Source organism: Spermophilus citellus, assembly GCF_964194105.1.
Source record: "Spermophilus citellus genome assembly, chromosome: 9".
In the NCBI taxonomy this organism is placed as follows: Eukaryota; Metazoa; Chordata; class Mammalia; order Rodentia; family Sciuridae; genus Spermophilus; species Spermophilus citellus.
The window spans coordinates 11,902,227-11,922,206 of NC_138191.1; the positions used below are offsets into that span (position 1 = coordinate 11,902,227).

At 45.1% G+C, this 19,980-nt stretch overlaps 2 protein-coding genes across 2 annotated transcripts in view; one reads left to right on the top strand and one right to left on the bottom strand.

Moving 5' to 3' along the window:
- LOC308655429 (intelectin-1a-like) overlaps positions 1 to 19,980 on the bottom strand; it is a gene marked incomplete at its 3' end in the record, with an annotated part of 158,386 nt that overhangs the window by 37,448 nt on the left and 100,958 nt on the right. The gene's annotated exons all lie outside the window — the stretch shown is intronic.
- On the top strand, positions 2,376 to 15,124 carry LOC308655430 (intelectin-2-like; the record flags this gene model as incomplete). Its single annotated transcript, XM_081305552.1, has 7 exons — positions 2,376 to 2,433; positions 3,747 to 3,857; positions 5,495 to 5,742; positions 6,482 to 6,640; positions 7,028 to 7,148; positions 9,658 to 9,761; positions 14,972 to 15,124. The coding sequence occupies 7 exons, from the start codon at positions 2,376 to 2,378 to the stop codon at positions 15,122 to 15,124; spliced, it is 954 nt and encodes a 317-aa protein (XP_081161678.1).

Sequence of the window (19,980 nt, forward strand, 5' to 3'; positions counted from 1 at the left end):
AGTAGAATTTCTGGCCAACTGTCCTTGGAGCAACCAATGGAGGAGCGGGCCATGGAGCAAGCGCAGAGACTGCAACATGTGGCCTCGTGCTTAGGGCGCTGTGCCTACGGGGTAAGCGGCCTGCTCTCACGTGCCTAGCACAAGGGGAGTGGCCTGCCACTCAGGCGCCCCTAACATGTGCTACATATGCAGTACTCCATGCACTTGTCCCCACATATCCTCACCTCCTTTGACTCCTATCTGGGTCCAAGAGAGAGAGCAATATGCAAGAAACACTGAAAAACACAGTTTCCCTGAGGTCACCCAGATGCATAGCAAGTCCTGCTTTGGTGCCATGGACAGAGTGGCCGGTTTGCTCCCCCAGCACTGACCAAGGTGGGTGGCTCCTGTGCCTGGGATGACAATGGGAGGTGCTGGTGCTGAAGAGGAAGGAGTGTCTGAAGAGCAGCAACGTTCCCCACTCCAGGCTCAGCAGTAGAGGCAGCAGGACACCATGTCACACCGGCAGTGGTCAGCTGGGGCCTCAGACTGAGCAGCGCTGAGAGGACTCAGGGGGGCTGGGGTATGTGTAGAACGGAGATTTCTTGTTTGTTAGCCCACATCCCCTGGGAATTATGGGTTTCAAAGAGGACCAGGAGTCTCCTTAGAATGGGAGGGGATGAAAGCCGGAGAACTTTCAGTGCCATTACAAAGCCCGCATAACCTCTGGGCTGTTGTACCCCAGCGAAATATCAGTTATGCTGAAGAATTAATGATACACGGGGCGTGGTGGTGCACATCTGTCATCCCAGCAACTCAGGAGGATTGCAAGTTCAAGACCAGCATCAGCAACTTACCAAGACCCTGTGTCAAAATAAAAAATGAAAGGGGACTGGGGATGTGGCTTAGTGGTTAAGCACCCCTGGGATCAATCCTTGGTACAAAACAAAACAAAACAAAACAAAACAAACAAACAAACAACAACAACAAAAACCCAATGCTATGAAAGTGTTAGTTGTATTGTGGTTGTATGTGAGAATTATTGTATTGTTAGAAGACATTTATTTAGGGCTAAATGTTCATGTTAAAAGACATTTATTTAGAGCTATAGGTCCATGTTGTACGTAATTTACTGTGAGATGGTTCAGACAAAAAAAAAAGTGAGTGTGTGCGCATGCATGTGTATGTGTATGGAAAGAGAGAATAAATAAATGATAAGCAAATGGGTAAAATATTCAGAATAGGTGAACGTAGGTAAAGGATATATATGTGTTTTGTATTATTGTAATTTTTGCAACATTTTTAAATTTTAAATAATTTCTAAATAAAAAAATAGTTAAACAATGGAATTGTTGTGAGATCTGTGTGATAAATCAGTGTTGGGACAATGCAGAGTGGGAGGACAAGGAGGAAGCCATCAGCTTTGTCTGGTGGGAGCTCCGGGAGAGGTCTCAGAGAAGCTCAAGGAGAGCCTTGAAGGATGATATGTGTGTGGGGAGCTGGGGCATCAGATTGAGGTGGGAGGGCGTGAGGCAGGGAAGGACTGTGAGGTCTGATGTACCCCAAGAGTCTGGTGACACACCTTCTGGCGTGCCTGACCAAGCAGGACTCCCCTGCCAGATGGTAAGTGTCACCTGGGTGACTAAGAGCACAGCTCCCTGCTCCTCCAGCCCTCACCCATCCCATCTCATTTCCAGAGAATAAAGCTTTGGTGCCTTCAAAGGGAAGAGTGTCAGGGGGAGGGGCAAGCAGCTGGGCTGGGCGGGGCTGGTGTGGTTTGGTTCTTCCCATAAAGGGCTCAGCACCTCACCCACATCAGGACCCTCTGCAGAGGGAGCTGCGATTCTCCACCTGGAAGGACTTTCAGCTTCTGTGGTCTGTGAGGCAGGAAGGTGGGAGCTACTTGGGTGGATGGGAAAGGGTCCTTTTCTTTCTTGGGTTCTTTCTGGGTGTTGAATCCAGGGGTGCTTTACCACAGAGCTACATCTGCAGTCCGTTTTAATTTTGATTTTGAGACAAGCTCTTGGTAAGTTGCTGTGGCTGACCTCAAACTTGGGATCCTCCTGCCTCAGCCTCCGTTCACTGGCATTACAGATGCATGCTGCAGAGCCTGGCTAGGAAGATGTTTCTGAGTGTGAGACAAGATCCATGCATGGTGGTGGGGGAGGGTGAGGACACCAGCTCAGGTCTGGTGTCAGTCTCAGGGAGGGAGGAGCCCATGGCCCCTTGAGTGTTTATAGGGGTCAACAGGGATGGAGGCTATTTTAGGAGTTCCAGATGGTTGATCACTTTCCTCTGGAGATTTCCTGACTCAGCAAAGTCAGGGAGGAAGAATGGGAGGAAGACAAAGGTGGCCCAGTCAGTGATCCTGGCGTCTTGTTTCTCGTTACAGGACAATGACCAGACTCTGCTTCCTTTTGTTTCTCTCTGTGGCCACCGAATGGTGCAGCGCAGGTAAATCACTCCAAGGAGCATCAGTTCCCTCTGCTCCCCTCTGGGGCGCCTCACAGCACAGGGAGTAGAGCTGGGCTGGGTTTTAAAGTCCTGGGCCAGAAGAGGAGTCGTGGAGGCGCACGGAACACACCCGTGGCTGCCAGCTTGAGATGTGGACTTGGGGCAGGTTTTGGCTTCTCCTGGGTCTGGCTGCAAGGAGGTCAGGGCAGAGACAGACTGTCCTCTCCCAGCTGCTCTGGCTCCTGTGGCCTTGGCCTTGGATCTGTAGAGGGAGCTGGTAGCCCGAGGTGTCAGGAATCTTCCTCTAACTTCCATCCTTCCCGTTCCATTTCTCATGACAGACATGATGGTGATGTGTTCCAGTGTTATTTGGTCTATTGTTTACTTCAGTTCATTCCATCAACAAGTGAAAAGGCACATTTTCATACACTATTTTATTTGCCGTCCATGAGTAAGAAGAGACCAAATTTATTGATGGAATTTTTTATTCTTTGGTGGAACTGGGAATGGAACTCAGGGATGCTTTACCACTGAGCACATCTCAAGCCATTTTTGTAACTTTTCAACTTGAGAGAGGGTCTTATTAAGTGTCCGAGGCTGGCCTCAAACTTATGATTTTCCTGCCTCAGCCTCCTGAGTGGCTGGGATTACGGGTGTGAGCCACCATGCTTGACTTCATTTATGTGCTTTTAGAGCAATAAACAAGGCCCTTCCCCCCACTGGTCTCTGCTAATTCCTCAGCTTTAGTTTTCAACCCCATCACATCCTATGGTCCAGCCAAGGAGGCCACTGACCTGTGGTTTCAGCAGATTGGTCTCTGCTTGGTTACCCCCTCATGCTATTTTGCATGTCTTCTGGAGTGTTCTCTCCCTCCTGTCTCATAGCCAGTTCCTATTCATTCTGTAAGAATCAACCTGCTCTGAGTGACTTCTGGTCCTTTCTCAGCAAGTTGTCTTTTCCTGTCCCCACAGGTGGGCCTCTCCTTACCCAGTTTCAGTTGGGTCCCTCTCGGGGTCCTCCCTCCCTCTAGGATGCAATCTCTTGAAGAAGTGTGCCAAATTGTCTTTGAGTGCCCAGTGTCTGGGGGGTGCACACAGTAGGGATTTAAGTAAAGTTGGTGGAGTAGAAGACTCCGACTCTTCAGCCTGTGCTAGCTTCTGGATCAGACAGTCTTAGCAGAGGGAGTCCCTGACTTCTTGGAATTTCAGAACAGTGACGAGCTGATGCAGTGTGCTGGGTGGAAACTAATGTCTGGTAAGGACAGTCTCAGTGGTACCAGACCTGTTAATGAGAACTGTTCTCACGTTCTCTAGCAGTGACCCGTTCTCCCGAGATGTTCTGGGAGGATGAAGAATGTGCCTCTTCCTTTTCTTCCCTGCCTAGAAGCTGCAAGGAAATAAAAAAAACTTGCCAGAAAGCAAGAGGTAAGTAGTGAACCAACCCAGCATTCTCTCTTTGAAGAACCTTTTTTAGTGCCACACAGCCTAGTCATGGAAATCAAGAGGAACAAAATCTGTTCTGGCTCCAATTTTCACCCCAGAGAGGTTTCCAGTGGGCCTTTCTTCCTTTCTGCACTGGGGATTGAGCCCAGAGGCACTCTTACTACTGAGCTAAAAATCCAGCTTTTTTAGTTTCTTCTATTTTGAGACAGGGTCTCACTAAGTTGCCCAAGCTAGCCCTGAACTTGTGATCCTCCTGCCTCAGTCTCTGGAATAGCTGGGATTATAGGCGTGCACCACTGTGAGCAGACTCTGGTGGGAATTTGAGGTGTTTGTGTTCCATGCAGCACATGATCTTCTGAACACAGGGAACATGCAGTTTGCCAGTGATCTTGGGTGGTGGCAAGAGCTGTGATGACCTAAGATCCTCCTCTACTTGTGAACCATCGAGTTAGTCTGCTGCAGGTTCAGGGACGACGGCACAAAGCACGAGATTCCTGAGGCAGAGACATAGAACTTCCTTAGTCCAGCAAAGCAGAAGCCAGAGTATCAATATCTTCTTGTGCCTGGCCAGGTGACATCTCTACGTGTAGTTAGTTTGTCAAGCAGGCTGACAAATGTGGCCAGTAAAGAAACAAGCTGGTGGCAGTGGCACATGCCTATAACCCCAGTGACATGGGAGGCTGAGGTGGGAGAATCACAAGTTTAAGGCCAAAAAAAGGCAGAAAAAACAAACGAATGAGCTCTTTGTAGAGTCAGGTAGTCTCTTACAGAAACAGCAAAATCAAGATTAGCAAAGGTGTCAGCTTTTCTGATGCCTTGTCCTGTGGGCCGAGGAGAAAGGGCCGGTTGACGATGTGACGTGGGTCGCAGGGTGCTCTGATGCTGAGGAGCCAATCTGTGTTGCAGCTCAGCAGTCTCATAGGCTGTGACGGAACCCTAAGGGGCACAGGTAAGATGAAGCAGAAAGCCTCAGACCTCCTCAGAATCTGGGAGGCAATGAGAACTGTCCTGACGGCTGAGCAGCGACAGCTTCCATGGAAGTCAGGGGGGCGGGGAGGAATGACCACGTAGGAGCCCCTCACAAGCTCCCCAAGTTGCCATGGTTTTTGGGGAATCACGGGGTTTCTGGTAAGATCTAGGTGAGCTGCCTGTGGGGCCAAGGGAGAAATGTGCCAGGTGCTCACAGGGACCAGCCTCCTGCAGGTTGTGGAGGAGAGGCCCACTCTGAACTTGGGGAATCTGAGTCCCACATTAAAGCACAGGAGGCATGTGCTCTGAGAAGTGCAGGGGCCTCATTCTGATCTCTGCTGAGATGAGGCTTCATGAGGATTTCCGGCCTCTCCTGTCCAGAGGGAGGCTGTCTCTAAATGAAGTAACCATCTTTCTCTATGTGATTTATAAATTCTTTGAGAAGATAATACAGAACAATGGTGGTCAACACCTCTGCTTTAGAAGGGAAGAAACACGAGATACCCATGGAGGATTCTTATTCTGCCCATGGAGATAAGTGTGTGAGAACCTTCAGAATACACTTTTAGCTCCCAGAGCATTCTGGTCTTAGGGCTGAGATGGACCAGGAGCTCGCAGACAGGGAGGCTCGGGGCCGGTTCTCTCCGCAGATGGCTTGTATTTCCTCCGGGCCAAGAATGGTGCCGTCTACCAGACCTTCTGTGACATGACCTCTGCGGGTGGTGGCTGGACCCTGGTGGCCAGTGTGCACGAGAACAACATGGCTGGGAAGTGCTCGGTGGGCGATCGGTGGTCCAGCCAGCAGGGCAACAGAGCAGACTACCCAGAGGGGGACGGCAACTGGGCCAATTACAACACCTTCGGGTCTGCAGAGGCGGCCACCAGTGACGACTACAAGGTGGGTGCCACTGGGAAAGGGTGAGGACCTGAGTGTGGCTGGGCCACAGCATGCAGGAGGGGAGTTGGGAGGGGGGCTGCAGACATGGGGCTGGAGCAGAAGAGAAATAATTAATGTCTTGCATCCCAGTGTCCGGAGCCTCTCTGAACAGAAGCTGTGTGCACACCCTGAAGTCCTGAGTAAAGGGGTGCTAAACAGTTATTGTACCCCACAATACATGGGGCTTTACCTCCATTGGGATAAGGAAGGTGTGGCTCCAGGAGTTTGTGTCACCCCATGAGGTCGAGTCACACTCTCCTCTTCCTTTCTAATCCTACCCCTTTGCCCTTTTTTGGGATAGAATGTTCCATTGAACCTCCCCTTGCGTGTCCCCTATATAAGAATAAAGAATTCCAGTGGCTCTCTCTCTTTCCACGGACCCCTAAGGTCACAGAGCCACCCCCTGATTTTGAAAAGGTACATCTCTGTGTTTTCATGTTTTCTTTGTCATTTTCTTAAGTTATTGGAATAGTCAGATTCTGTGAACCCAGCATGGGTCACCAGCTTCCTCCCACAAGGCCATGAGGCAGCAGGGTGGTGGGGGGGGCATGATCTGCTGGAGGTGGGTGTGTGTGAGCATAGCTGGCCATCTGTCCATCTGGAGCCCAGAGCTGTCAGCTTAGCTGACAAAGCCCATGTGTGTCTTTTGCCCCTGTGGGACATTCTGGGCTGGTCAGTCTCAGTGTTGGTTGCTTTCCAGAACCCTGGCTACTATGACATCCAGGCTGCGGACCTGGGCATCTGGCATGTGCCCAACAATAGCCCCATGAAGAACTGGCGGAACAACTCTCTGCTGAGGTACCGCACCACGTCTGGCTTCTTCAAGCAATTGGGACACAATCTGTTTGGCCTCTACCAGGTACACAGGGCTGCTGGCTGGAGAGCACTTAAGTGTTTGGAGTTGGGGGACAAATCAGCTCTCTGGAGCCATGTCCTGAGTGAGTGGCTGGGAAAATCAAAGCCACTTCTATCTGAGTGATATTTTAAAGAGTTCACTGCAATATCATACGTACCCCAGAAACTCTGAGCCAGGCAAGGAAGAGGTCTAAGGGAGAGCAGAGTGGGAAGAAAGAGGAAGAGACAGAGGACTTGGGACTCTTGGGGAGATCCTGCTATGGGGAGAAGGAGTCGTCATTATTAAGACTGGTTTCTGAGTAATGACAGTTGACTGGAAGGGATCCCTTTCCTGTCCAAAATGGCGGCATATCTACTGTCCTTACAAAACTTTTCTTTTTGGTTCCTGCAGAAATATCCAGTGAAGTATGGATTAGGGAAATGTTGGAATGACAATGGCCCAGCAATACCTGTGGTCTACGACTTTGGTGATGCTCAGAAAACCGCATCTTACTACTCACCTAATGGTCAAAGTGAGTGTTTGCTCCCAAAGTCCAATCAGAAGTCCTTTCTTGAATTCTTGGTGAAAGAGGGAAAGAGGGTAAATAACAATGATAAAGAACTGCTAGACATGGTCAGAGGTGCGTACTTGTCATCCCAGCTACTCTGGAGGCTTGAGGCAGGAGGATTGCAAGTTTGAGGCCAGCCTCAATAACCTAATGAGACCCTGTCTCAACATAAATAATAAAATGGGTTGGGGATGTGGCTCAGTGCCAGAGCACCCCTGCATTCAATCCCCAGTACCACCACCAAAAAAAGCAAGAGCTAGTATAGACTGATTGAGCTGTTAAAATATGTCAGACTGATTTCTAGGAATTTAACATGATTTTGTCATTACATCATGAGAAAATTATGCAGTTAGGATTGCAATTTTCGCCATTTCACAGGGCATAAACCCAGCCTTCCTAACCACCTCTCTTTGCAGCCTCTTATAATAATTAAGAAAAGCTGAAGGCTAATGTTTACAGGAAAGAACTAGCAATGTGGTGAGGAAGATTTGTTTTTATTTATTACTTTGGCCCTGGGGATTGAACCCAGGGCACTTAACCACTGAGCCACACCCCTGGCCCCTTTAAATATTTTATTTAGAGACAGGGTCTCACTGAGTTAGGGCCTTGCCAACTTTCTGAGGCCTACTTTGAATTTGTGATCCTCCTTCCTCAGCCTTTAGAACCACTGGGATTACAGATATGCGACAATGAATCCAGTGAAGATTTATTTTTATTTTGAAGGATAGATATTAATTTTCTTAAAAGCAAGGCACTAAGCAACTCACTGAGACCCTATCCCTAAATAAAATACATAATAAGTGCTCCTGAGTTCAATCCCTGATATCCCCTACTCCAAAAAAAAAAAAAGACATTTTTTCAGTATCATAAAACCATAGAAATTGAATCTTGGATCAGAAAATCAAAAGCTATTGCCTTTTAAAAAATTTTTATATGTTTGTTAATGGGCCTTCATGTTATTTATTTATATATGTGGTGCTGAGATTTGAGCCCAGTGCTTCACACATGCTAGGCAAGAGCTCTACCACTGAGCTACCACGCTCCTACTGTGGAGAGCAGTGACAGAGTATGGGAGAGCAGTGACTGAGATTGGGAGTCTCTGATGACCTCATGACTGTGGCATGCCTGGTGCCTTGGAATGTTTCTGCGCCAGGGCACAGGATGCTTAGCTGCTGTGGGAATGCCCTGCATGAGGAGGCTCTGTGTAAGAGTCTTATCAGCTTCCACCTTGATCTCAGGCACACAACTCCCGGGAAATGAGGAACTCTCTTGCTGACAACCACAGTGTTTTCACCAGCTCTGTGACTCCTGAGCCTGTCCTCTTAATAGTACCTTTAAAAATGGACTTTCTCGAGCACTCCACAAAGCTCCTAACACGGCACATTGCAGCTGTGAAAAAGCTGCATAGGTATTTCTAGTCCTGTAACTTTCCTGAATACAAAGAATAATTCATGCAGAGTCTTTAACCTGATAATGAGACATATATAAATGGAGATTGCTGGAGTAACGCTTCAGACCTGCTTCTCCATCAGAGAGCAGCGCTCCACCCGACCCCAGCTTTATCTTCAAAATCATATGTATCTCCCTTCATCCCTCACTGGAACCTTCCAGTTTGGCCACACTGATTGCTGTACCCTACTGTTTGCTTTTGACTTTAATGACAGTGGGAAGGCAGGTGATGCTGGGAAGACAAGCTCATGGTCACTGACTGAGATGGGTGTCAACAGCAACAGGTGGCTGCATCTGACAATCGCTTAACCTGCTCAACTTTACATAGCGATCTTTCTTTCTATTTTCTTTTTATTTAGTGGTATTGGGGATTGAGCCCAAGGGTATTCTACTACTGAGCTACCTCCCCAGATCATTTTATTTATTTACTTTTTGAGACAGGGTCTCACTAAGTGGCTGAGGCTGGCTTAGAATTTATGATCCTCGAGCCTCAGCCTCCTGAGTCACCGGCATTACAGGCTGCACCACCATGGTGGGCCTGGTGAGCTTTCTGTACTGTCTATTTTCTCCACAATCTTTAGGAAAGCAAGTCTCTGTGAGTTCCAGCCTCTTACTCCAGATGACAGAGGTTCCCTCAGGTCAAGGTCAGGGCTGGGATGCATCCACCACTGGCCAAAAGGGTGTGGGGCTTTGATGTTTGGCTGTAGCCTAAACTTTTGGCTTAGGGCATCTTCATCTGGTTAAAAAAGAAAATGCTTCTAGCTGTTGTTATTGTTTGATACTGGGAATCGACCCCAGGAGCACTTTGTCACTGCACTACAGGCCCAGTCTTTTTTTAATTTTGAATTTTATCCTATCTTATAATACCTCACTAAGTTACTGATGGTCTCACTACATTGGTGTGCTGGTGTTGAACTTGGGATCCTCCTGCCTCAACTTCCTGAGCTGCTGGGATTGCAGATGTGCGCCACTGTGTCCTGCTCTAGTCACTCTTTTTAATACTTGTTTGCATTTTCTTTTTCAGGAGAATTTGTTGCAGGATTTGTCCAGTTCAGGGTGTTTAATAATGAAAAAGCAGCCAACGCTCTGTGTGCTGGGATGAGAGTCACTGGCTGCAACACGGAGCACGTGAGTTTCTGGGAGACAGCAGCCTGCACGCAGGCGTGGGGTGGCGGGGGGCATGCTGGCCTGTGTGGGATGTGCCATGTGTATCTAAATTGCTCTCTTCTCCATTTGGTCTCTTTACTCTCTTTTTCCATTTTTCTTGGTGTATTTATACCTACCAGTTGGCCTTGGTGCTACATATTCCTACACGCACAGGACATAATTTGACCACTTTTCACTTAGTCTTTTTCTCTCCTCCTCTTTTCCTGGTCCTTCCTCTTTTCTGCTGGTCTCCCTTTTATTTTCATGAGATGCCCCACTTTCCCCTTTTTCTCTTTAGTTTCCACATATTGGTTACTCTTTTAATGGTGCCATATGAACAGAATTTGAATTGGGTCCATTTAATCAATATTTTTAGTTTATAGTTAGTATGCTTTGGCTTGCTTTCTTTCTTCTTTTTTCTTTCTTTCTTTCCTTTTCTTTTTATTTTACACAGGAGAGTGTATCCAGGGGTGCTCTATCAGTGAGGTATATTCCCTTTTTATTTTAAGACATGGTCTTGCTAAGTTGCTGAGGCTGGCCTTGAACCTGCCATCCTCATGTTGCAACTTCCTTAGTCACTAGAATTATATGTATGTGCCACCGTGTCCACTCAACTTCTGCTTTCTTAAAGAAATATTTCCTTGTATTGAGGTCATAAGGCTATTGCAAATATAACATTAAAACTGGAAAATTTTTAATATTAACATCTAGAGTACTCATCTTTATGTGAGTGTGTGTATATATATATATATATATATATATATATATATATATATATATATATGAGACTGTGACTTCCCTTCCTCCTTGCTGAGTCTCAGGCACCAGGGCTCCAGGACCTCCTGTCCAGGCACAGGCATCCTGTGCTGTTTAGGACCAATAACAAGGGTTGAGGTTTCAAATGCACCATTGCTGTATGCTGAGCCTTTGAGATAAAACCTTCTGTTAGCTGGAGTTACGGTAAGGATTATATTCAGGAACAACCCACGAAAGCCTTTCAAGCTGAGACTTTGTGCTGTTGGGGCATGGGCAAGATGTAGCTCTCCCCCAAACTGCTTTTAGGGTGGCCTCCTCATTGGAGGCTAGAGTTTGGTTAAGTAATAGCATAATATCTTTCCAGGTGAGGTCAAACATCTGGCATAAGTTCTAAAATATTACAATATATGTATTTGGATCTTCCGAAAATCTCCCTGATTTCTTTCTTATCTGTATTAAGTTGGGGACGGGGGGGGGTCTCCTTAATTTCTCTTCCTTAACAGGTGATTTCTTAAGGCCTTGTTTCATGGGAGTAATTGAGATTAGACCTATAACAAATGAAAATGAAGCACTTTCCCTGATCATTTGTAATTTTATAGTATGTAGGCTAGTTGATCCATTTTAATGTTATATCTAGAATGCAAAATGGACAAATTAAGAGAACTTCAACCCCTTCTTGAGAGAAGGTCTTAAAATATCTTTATATCTTACAATAGTACCCTCTAAACAAGTCAGTATCTCTCAATTGTCCTTTGAATATACAACCAAGTTTACTTTCCAGTGTAGAGAGTAACATACAAGTGTTACAATATATGTTATTGGTAATAGGTCCAGTCAGAGAACCCTGAACTATATAAATGAATTTTTAATTTGTAATTTTTATATTTTGAATTATCATACAACTTTAATTTGGAGAACTCTGGTTTTGAATAAATGTTCTCTTAAATCTTGCACTTTAAAGATTCACATTCTTAGGAAGTAAATATAATTGATATATGGAAATTAGTAATAATTTTCATAATTATTAATTAAAAATTATTTGTTTTTAATTAGTTTTACATGACAGTAGAATGCATTTATGCACTTTGATATATCATACATAGAAGTGATATAATTTCTCATGTAGTCACATATATACATACAGTAATAATGTCTGTTTCATTCTACTATCTTTCCTATCTGCACATCCCCTCCTTCCCCTCCCATCACTTCCCTCTGCCTAATCTAAGGAAATGTTAGTACCCCTGTCTTATTGTGAATTAGCATCCACATATTAGAGAAAACATTTGGCCTTTGGTTTTGTGGGATTGGCTTATTTAGCTTAGCATGATATTGTCCAACTCCAACCAATTACTGCCAAATCCCATAATTTTACTCTTCTTTAAAGCTGAGTAATATTCCATTGAATTTATACACCACATTTTCTTTATCCATTCATCTATTGAGGGACACCTAGGTTGGTTCCATAGTCTAGCTATTGTGAATTGAGCTGCTATAAACATTGATGTGGCTGTGTCACTATAGTATACTAATTTTAAGTCCTTTGGGTATAAACCAAGGAGTAAGATAGCTGGGTCAAATGGTGGTTCTGTTGCCAGTTTTGTGAGGAATCTTCATACTGATTTCCTTCTTACTTCATACAGAGTGGTTACACCAATTTGCAGTCCCAACAGAAATGTATGAGTGCACCTTTTCACCGCATCCTCATCAGTATTTATTGTTGCCTGTACTCTTGATGATTGCCATTCTGAAAGGAGTGAGATGAAATCTTAGATTACTTTGATTTGTATTTCTATAATTGCTAGAGATGTTGAACACTTTTTCATATATTTGTTGATCAATTGTATCTCTTCTGTGATGTGTCTGTTCAGTTCCTTAGCCCATTTATTGATTGGGTTATTTGTATTTTTGGTGTTAAGATTTTTGAGCTCTTTATATATCCTAGAAATTACTGCTTTATTGGAGTTGCATGTGGTAAAGATTTTCTCCCAATCGGTACACTCTCTCCTCACATTATTATTTCCTTTGCTGAGAAGAAACTTTTTAATTTGAATCCATCCCGTTTATTGATTATTAATTTTATTTCTTGCACTCTAGGAGACTTGTTAAGGAAGTCAGATCCTAGGCTGACGTGGTGAAGATTGGAGCCTATTTTTTTCTTCTAGTAGGCACAGGGTCTCCATGCTAGTGCCTAAGTCTTTGATCCACTTTGAGTTGATTTTTGTGCAGGTTGAGAGATAGAGGTTTAATTTTGCTACATATGGATTTCCAGTTTTGCCAGCGCCATTTGTTCAATAGGCTATCTTTTCTCCAGTGAATGTTTTTGGCACCCTTGTCTAGTATGAGAAAAATCGTATTTATGTGGGTTTGTCTCTGTGTCCTCTATTCTGTACCATTGGTCTACAAATCTATTTTTGTGCCAATATCATGCCATTTTTGTTACTATAGTTCTGTAGTTATAGTTTAAGGTCTATTCACTTTTCTTGCTAAGGATTGCTTTAGCTATTTAGGGTCCCTTATTTTTCCAAATAAATTTCATGATTGATTTTTCCATTTCTATGAAGAATGTCATTGGGATTTCAATAGGAATTGCATTAAATCTCTATAATGCTTTTGGTAGTGTGTCCATTTGGGCAATATTAATTCTGTCTATCCAGGAGCATGGGAGATCTTTCCACCTTCTGAGGTTCAACCCTCAGCACCAAAAATAAGACAAAAAAAAACACAACAACTACAAATAATGAGGACCTACAAGAACACCTAACTCTGTTGGGGGAGTCTGGGAAATGATTGCAAGAAAGGTAACTTCTGTGTTGTCTTGAGAGATGCATAGATAGAACTTCATGAATATGAGTGCAATTTAGGTTGAATGAATAATGTGTTCAGAGTCACCAGTGTTTCAGAGGGCATGTGGCACTGAGGGGGCAGCAAGCTGTTTTGCAGTTTTGGTGCATGAGATGTAGGTGGGGTAGTGACAAGGACTGGATTAGGAAGGGACCTCACATCACACCAATGATTTTGAACTTTATTCTATAGATGACGGGAGCCAATAAAGTACTAAGGGAAGATCAACTTGATCATTTTTTGTAACAATCATGCTGGTAGCAAAGTGGTGACAGATTCTAGTGGGATGAGATTAAGGACCAGGAGACCAATATTGAGGTAGTCGCAATAGTTCAAGCCTGAAATAGGGGAGTGCTGAGAGGGATGAACAGGAGGTACTGATGAATTCAAAAGATTTTAAACTTATGTCCAGCTGAACACAGATGATGGAAAGACAACAAATCTAGAATGAACTCATCATTTTTATTTGGGTAAATATCATTTATTAAGTCAGGATGTCTGGAAGATGGACATGTTTAGGGTCAATGAAGGATACACAGTCATACGCTGCTGCATAACAATATTTTGATCAATGACAGACTGCAAATATGACAGAGGTCCCAGGAGATTATATTACCTGTGACACCATGGTCATCTTAGTTTGTGTAAATACACTATCATGTCCACACAGTGTCAAAATTGCCCAAAGATGCATTTCTCAGAAAGTGTCCCCGTTGTTAAATGACATCTGGATGTAATTAACGGTGTTTCAGTTGGGGGGAGCTTGAAGTGCCTTCAGAGAGGTCCTGGTGATAGAGTTTGAGTCTTCAGCCCAAGAACAAATGGACTGGAGACAGAGCTTTGGGCTATCAGTGAATTGTTAGTTGTTGCAACACGCAACTAAATCAGTCAGGGTCACTCCAGGTGAATTGGGCTGGCTATTACATAACCACACAGACACAGAAAGTAGCCTTTTGTTGGGGTTCAGCGATGGCTTCTCAGCCCCAACTCCCACAAGGGAAGCAGTAGAGGCAGACAAAAAAGAGAGAGGGGAGCATATTCTGAAGCCTTAATTATTGAGGAGGAGCCTTGAGAAAGTTCCACAGATGAGGAAAGTGATTGGGTTTCAGGGGGTAGATCTTAGTCTCATTGGGGGACACCCATCTCCAGAGCTTCATTCCCTGCTGAGTGGAGGTGAGGTCCACCTGCTTTAGTACACATCAGAAGCCAATTCCACACCTCCATCGCCCAAGGCTAAGGGTATGTGCTCATCTCCTATGTGACAGCTCCCGGCAATTAAAACTGTAGCCAAAGAGGATCAGAATCCTATCAAGGAGAGGGAAATGTGTCCCCCTTCAAGGGAGCAGCACTTAAGGATTTCATGAAGGAAGAGTCCATCCAGGGGATCTAAGAAGGAATGTGCAGAAAAGTTGAAGGAAAGTCAGGAGGAGATGGTGTGTCACTAAGGCTAAAGATTAAGAAGTTTTCATGGGAGAAATACATCAACACTGCCAATGGAGAATTGAGGAGGACCGCATTTCCCCCTGGATTTGGAGGTCTTTGGATTCCCCAGCAACCTCTCATCACCACCTCTTTCTCTTCTTATTTCCTAGCACTGCATTGGTGGAGGAGGATACTTCCCAGAGAGTAATCCTAAGCAGTGTGGAGACTTCTCTGCTTTTGACGCAGATGGACATGGAACTCAGGTGCATTTCAGCAACAGCAGGGAGATAACAGAGGCAGCTGTGCTTCTCTTTTATCGTTGAGAACTTCAAACTATGGGACCCAGAGCTCTTCTCCCGGGGATGCGGTCCCAAGGATGGAGAACCACTTGCCCAGGAACTAGAATGTTAGTAGTAGAGGAATGAAGAATAAATCATACTAATTCAGGGATTGGTGTTTGTGTTATTCAACTTTGCATCCCTGTGACCAAAATATCTGTCAAGAACAACTTAGAGGAGAAAAAGTTTATTTTGGTTCATGGTTTCACAGATCCAGTCCCTGGTGGATCAAGTCCATTGCTTTGGGCCCAAGGTGAGGTAGAACATCATGATGGAAGGTGTGGTGGAGGGAAGTTACTCCACTTATGGCAGAAGAGGCGGGGGGGAGACACACGTGTGAGAGCGAATAGAGTAGGAAGGGGCCTCTGGGAAGAAGACCCTTCTAGGGTCACTAGACCCCAGTGACCCACCTCCTCCAGCCTTGCCCCACCTGCCTACAGTTACTGCCCAGTCAGTTTACACAGAGTAGGATGCACTGATTAGTTACAGTGCTCACAATCCAGTTACGTCACCTCTGAGTATTCCTGAATTAACACAGGAACTTTTTACATAGGTTGGAAAGCACTGCAGGAGAGTCCAAAGACTCTCTATTGCTCTGAACTATTCAACTTCCACCACCTTCGTGCTTGGACTGTTAGGGCTTAGGAATCCTGACAGAGGAATATGCCATCCCCCAAAGTCCTTCAGGTAACCCTTTAAAATAGTCAGAGGAGTAAAGGGCAGGGAGGAGGCTTTTTGTCCTGCTCCTTCTTACCTTACCCATATGGACTGCTTAATTTGCATCCTCTACCTGAAACTCCTAAGGAAGAAAATAGTCTTTTTGTGTGGGGGATGGGTGTCTGATAGCCTTGGTGGTGGGTGTTCTCCTTAGGGAAGGATGGGGCTGGCAGGCCTCTGAGGATGCCTCTTCTAGGGTAGTGGCTAACCCTCCTGGGATCCCATCTTCAGGGCCTTGTTCAAAAGGGGCCAAGTGACCCAATCATTCCCACTATGTTATCAGTACAGGTGGGATGGGATGACATCAGTACTGGCCCTTGGTTAAATGTTGGGAATTTTATTGTGTTTTCCTCTAGAATGTCACCATGTTTATAATCAGCCCTTCCTTATCTACACTACTCTAAGTGGAATAATTGTATTCCTTTCTGGCTGGGAGACATTCTTCTTGGGTTCAATAATTTGCGAGAGTGGCTCATGGAATCCAGGAAAATAGTTTAGTTATTCTTTGCAATTAATTACAAAGTCCACACTTCCTGATTTCAAAATGTGCTACAAAGCTACAGTGATCAAAACCGCATGCTACTGGCATAAAGACAGGCACAGAGACTAATGGAATCGACCAGAGAACTCAGAAATGAGCCCTCACATTATGGCCAAATGACTTGGAACCAGGTTGCCAGGACCACTCAATGGGAAGAGGACCTTTTTTTGACCAATGGTGCTTGGAAAAGAGGATATCCACATGCAAAAGAATGAAACTAGACCCTTGCCTAACAGCACACACAGAAATTAGCTCAAAATGGATCCCTAATCTACATGTAAGACTACAACTATAAAACTCTTAGATCAAAACAGGTCAAAGTCTTCATAGTAGTGAGTTTGGCAATGATTTCTCAGACTTGTCACCAATGACACAGGCAACTAAAGAAGGAAAGGACTAATCAGCCTTCATGAGAATTAAACATTTTGTGCATCTGGCAGGGCGTGGTGCCACAAACCTGTAATCCCAGCAACTGGGGAGGCAGAGGCAGGAGGATCACAAGCTTGAGGCCAGCCTCAGAAACTTAGTGGGACCCTGTCTCAAAACAAAAAATAAAAAGGACTAATAACTCAGTGGTAAAGTGCCCCTGGGTTCAATCCCTAGTACCCAAATATGTGTGTGTGTTTGTAATTTAGAAGCACTATCAACAGAGCAGAACAACCACAGAGTGGAGGAAATATTTGCATATCATATATGGACTCCTAAAATTCAACAATGCAACCCAAAATAATGCAACTCACAACTTGGTAAAAGATTCAAACAGACATTTCTTTAAAGAAGGAATACAAATGACCAAAAAGCACATGAAAAGTGCTAAGCGCCACTAATCATTTTGGAAATGCAAACCAAAGCTCTAGTGAGATACCACTTCATAACGCATGAGAATGGCTACTTTAAAACAAACAAAATCGAATCCAGAAAATAACAAGTGTTGGCCAGGATGCGGAGACATTGGGATCCTTGTTCACTGTTGGAAATGAAATGGCTTAGACACCGTGGAAAAGATTTTGGAGGCCAAATTCATAGCTGGAATGTACCAACCACTGGCCACAGGGGTGTGGCCTCCATCCTACAGCTTGGATGTTTGGCCTAAACTTTTGGCTTAGGGCATCCCGGTCTGGTTAAAAAAGAAGAGGTTCTAGTTATCGTTGTTGTTCTTTTTATTATTATTTTAATGTAATGGAATCTTCGAATCCAAGAGTCCTTTACCACTGAGCTCCAGCTCCAGTCTTTTTAATTTCTAATTTTGAGGCAGGGTTTCACTAAGTTACTGAGGGTCTCACTAAATTGCTGAAGCTGGTCTTGAACTTGTGATCTTTCCTCCTCAGCCTCCTGAGTCACTGGGATTGCAGGTGTGTGCCACTGGGCATGGCTATAGTCACTCTTTTTTCTTTTGTTACTAGGGATTGAACCCAGAGGTACTTTACCACTGAGCTACATCCCCAGTCCTTTCTTAAATTTTATTTTAAGGCAGAGTCTCACTAAATTGGGTAGGACCTCACTAAGTTGCTGAGGCTGCCCTCAAACTGTTGATCCTCCTGCCTCAACTTCCTGAGCTACTGGGATTAGAGATGTGAATCAGCTGTGTCCTGCGAGAGTCACTCTTTTTAGTATTTGGCTCTTGTTTCATCTTCTTTTTCAGGGGAATTTGTTGCAGTGTTTGTCCAGTTCAGGGTGTTTAATAAGGAGGGAGCAGCCAACGCTCTGTGTGCTGGGGTGAGAGTCACTGGCTGCAACACGGAGCATGTGAGTTTCTGGGTGACAGCAGCCTGCAGGCATGCGTGGGGCGGAGTGGGGGCAGGCTGGCCTGTGCCGGATGTGCTATGTGTATCTAAATTGCTCTCTTCCCCACTTGGTCTCTTTACTCCCTTTTCTATTTTTCTTGATGTATTTTACATATAGTTGCCTTGTTGCTACATATTCCTACACGCACATGACATATTCGGTCACTTTCATTTCACAGCACCTCTTTCCCTCCGCTCCTCCTTTCCCGGTCCTTCCTCTACTCCACTGGTCTCCCTTCTATTTTCATGAGACACCCCACTTTCCCCTGTATTCTCTCAGCTTCCACATATCTGGTTACTGTTTTGATGGTGCCCTATGAACAGACTTTGAACGGGGTCCATTTTATCAATATTTTAGTTTATAGTTAGCTTTTGCTTTCTTTCTTATTCCTTTCTTTTTTTTTTTTATACAGGAGAGTGAATCTAGGGATGCTTTATCACTGAACTACATCCCCTTTTTATTTTTATTTTGAGACAGGGTCTTGCTGAGGCTGGCCTTGAACTTGCCATCCTCATGTCTCAGCCTCCTGAGTCACTGCAGTCATATGCATGTGCCACCGTGTCCACTCGGTTTGTGTTATCTTTAGGAAGTACTTCCTTGTGTTGTGGTCACAAAGCTATTGCCAAGATAACATCAGTATTGGAACAATTTTAATATTAACATCTAGAATACTAATCTTTATGTTTTAGGGGGTTTTCTCCCCAGTTTGGTAGAAGAGTGCACCATAGCTGTGGTGACTGAAGACTGTTTTGGGGGGAGGTCTTGTAACTCGGAGGTAGAGATAGTCATCAAGAACAAGGACACCCACTCTTCCCTTTCCAAGTGGCTGAGGCATGAGGATCTCAAATTCAAGGCCAGCCTCAGCAATTTCCTGACACCCTCATCATTTGTGGTGAGACCCCATCTCACAACAATAAATAAAATAAAAAGGACTGGGGATGTGGCTCAGGAGTAAAGCACTCTTGGCTTCAACCTCCAGGGCAGACAGATAAAAAACCAACAAGCACAACACCTATGGCCCAGGATCCATGCTGGCGATGGAATCAGGGTCACTCTGCGTCACTCTGCGTGGTTTGGGCAGGTGATGAAAAGGCCACACGAACACGAAGGTCCCTTTTTCTCAATTGTGGGAGGCGGGGAGGCTCTGCAACCTCAAGGGTCAGCTCCACACTGGACAGCACTGGACCTCGGCAAGAGGACAAGAGAGAGCGCACCCCCAACCCCTCTATTTATTAGGAGAAAGACATTTGATAGAATATTCCATCCCAATAAGGCAGGGGACAATGTTTCAGAAGGGGGCTGCCCAATCCCATTGGGTGACGCCCAAGCCCAGAGCAGAGGCACTTCCTTGCCCAGTGAAGGGAAGGCCCATTGCTTCGCACAGTGTGCGATGTCAGTTCAATGTCCTCGTTACTCAAAGCTGAGGGGGTGTGCCTACCTCATGTGCAGGGCAGCCCCCGACAAACCCTCCTGAACAAAGAAATACACCCCAAACCATCTTATATTGCAAAAGATATTCTCTTCTCACAATAAAGAACGATCTGACCTGCACAGTCCATAGTGCTGTGTTGAGAAACAATGGACTAGAGGACTTTGTTTAAATCCTATATGATGGGGGACGGGGAATGTGACCCAGTGCTAGAGCATTTATCTGGCTGGGTGAGTCCCTGGGTTTGATTCCTCAGCACCACCAAATAAAAAAATAAATAAATCCTACAGAGTAGAATGGTTTGGTAGTGTCAAAACTCATCTGGGGGGCTGGGGATGTGGCTCAAGTGGTAGCGTGCTCACCTGGCAT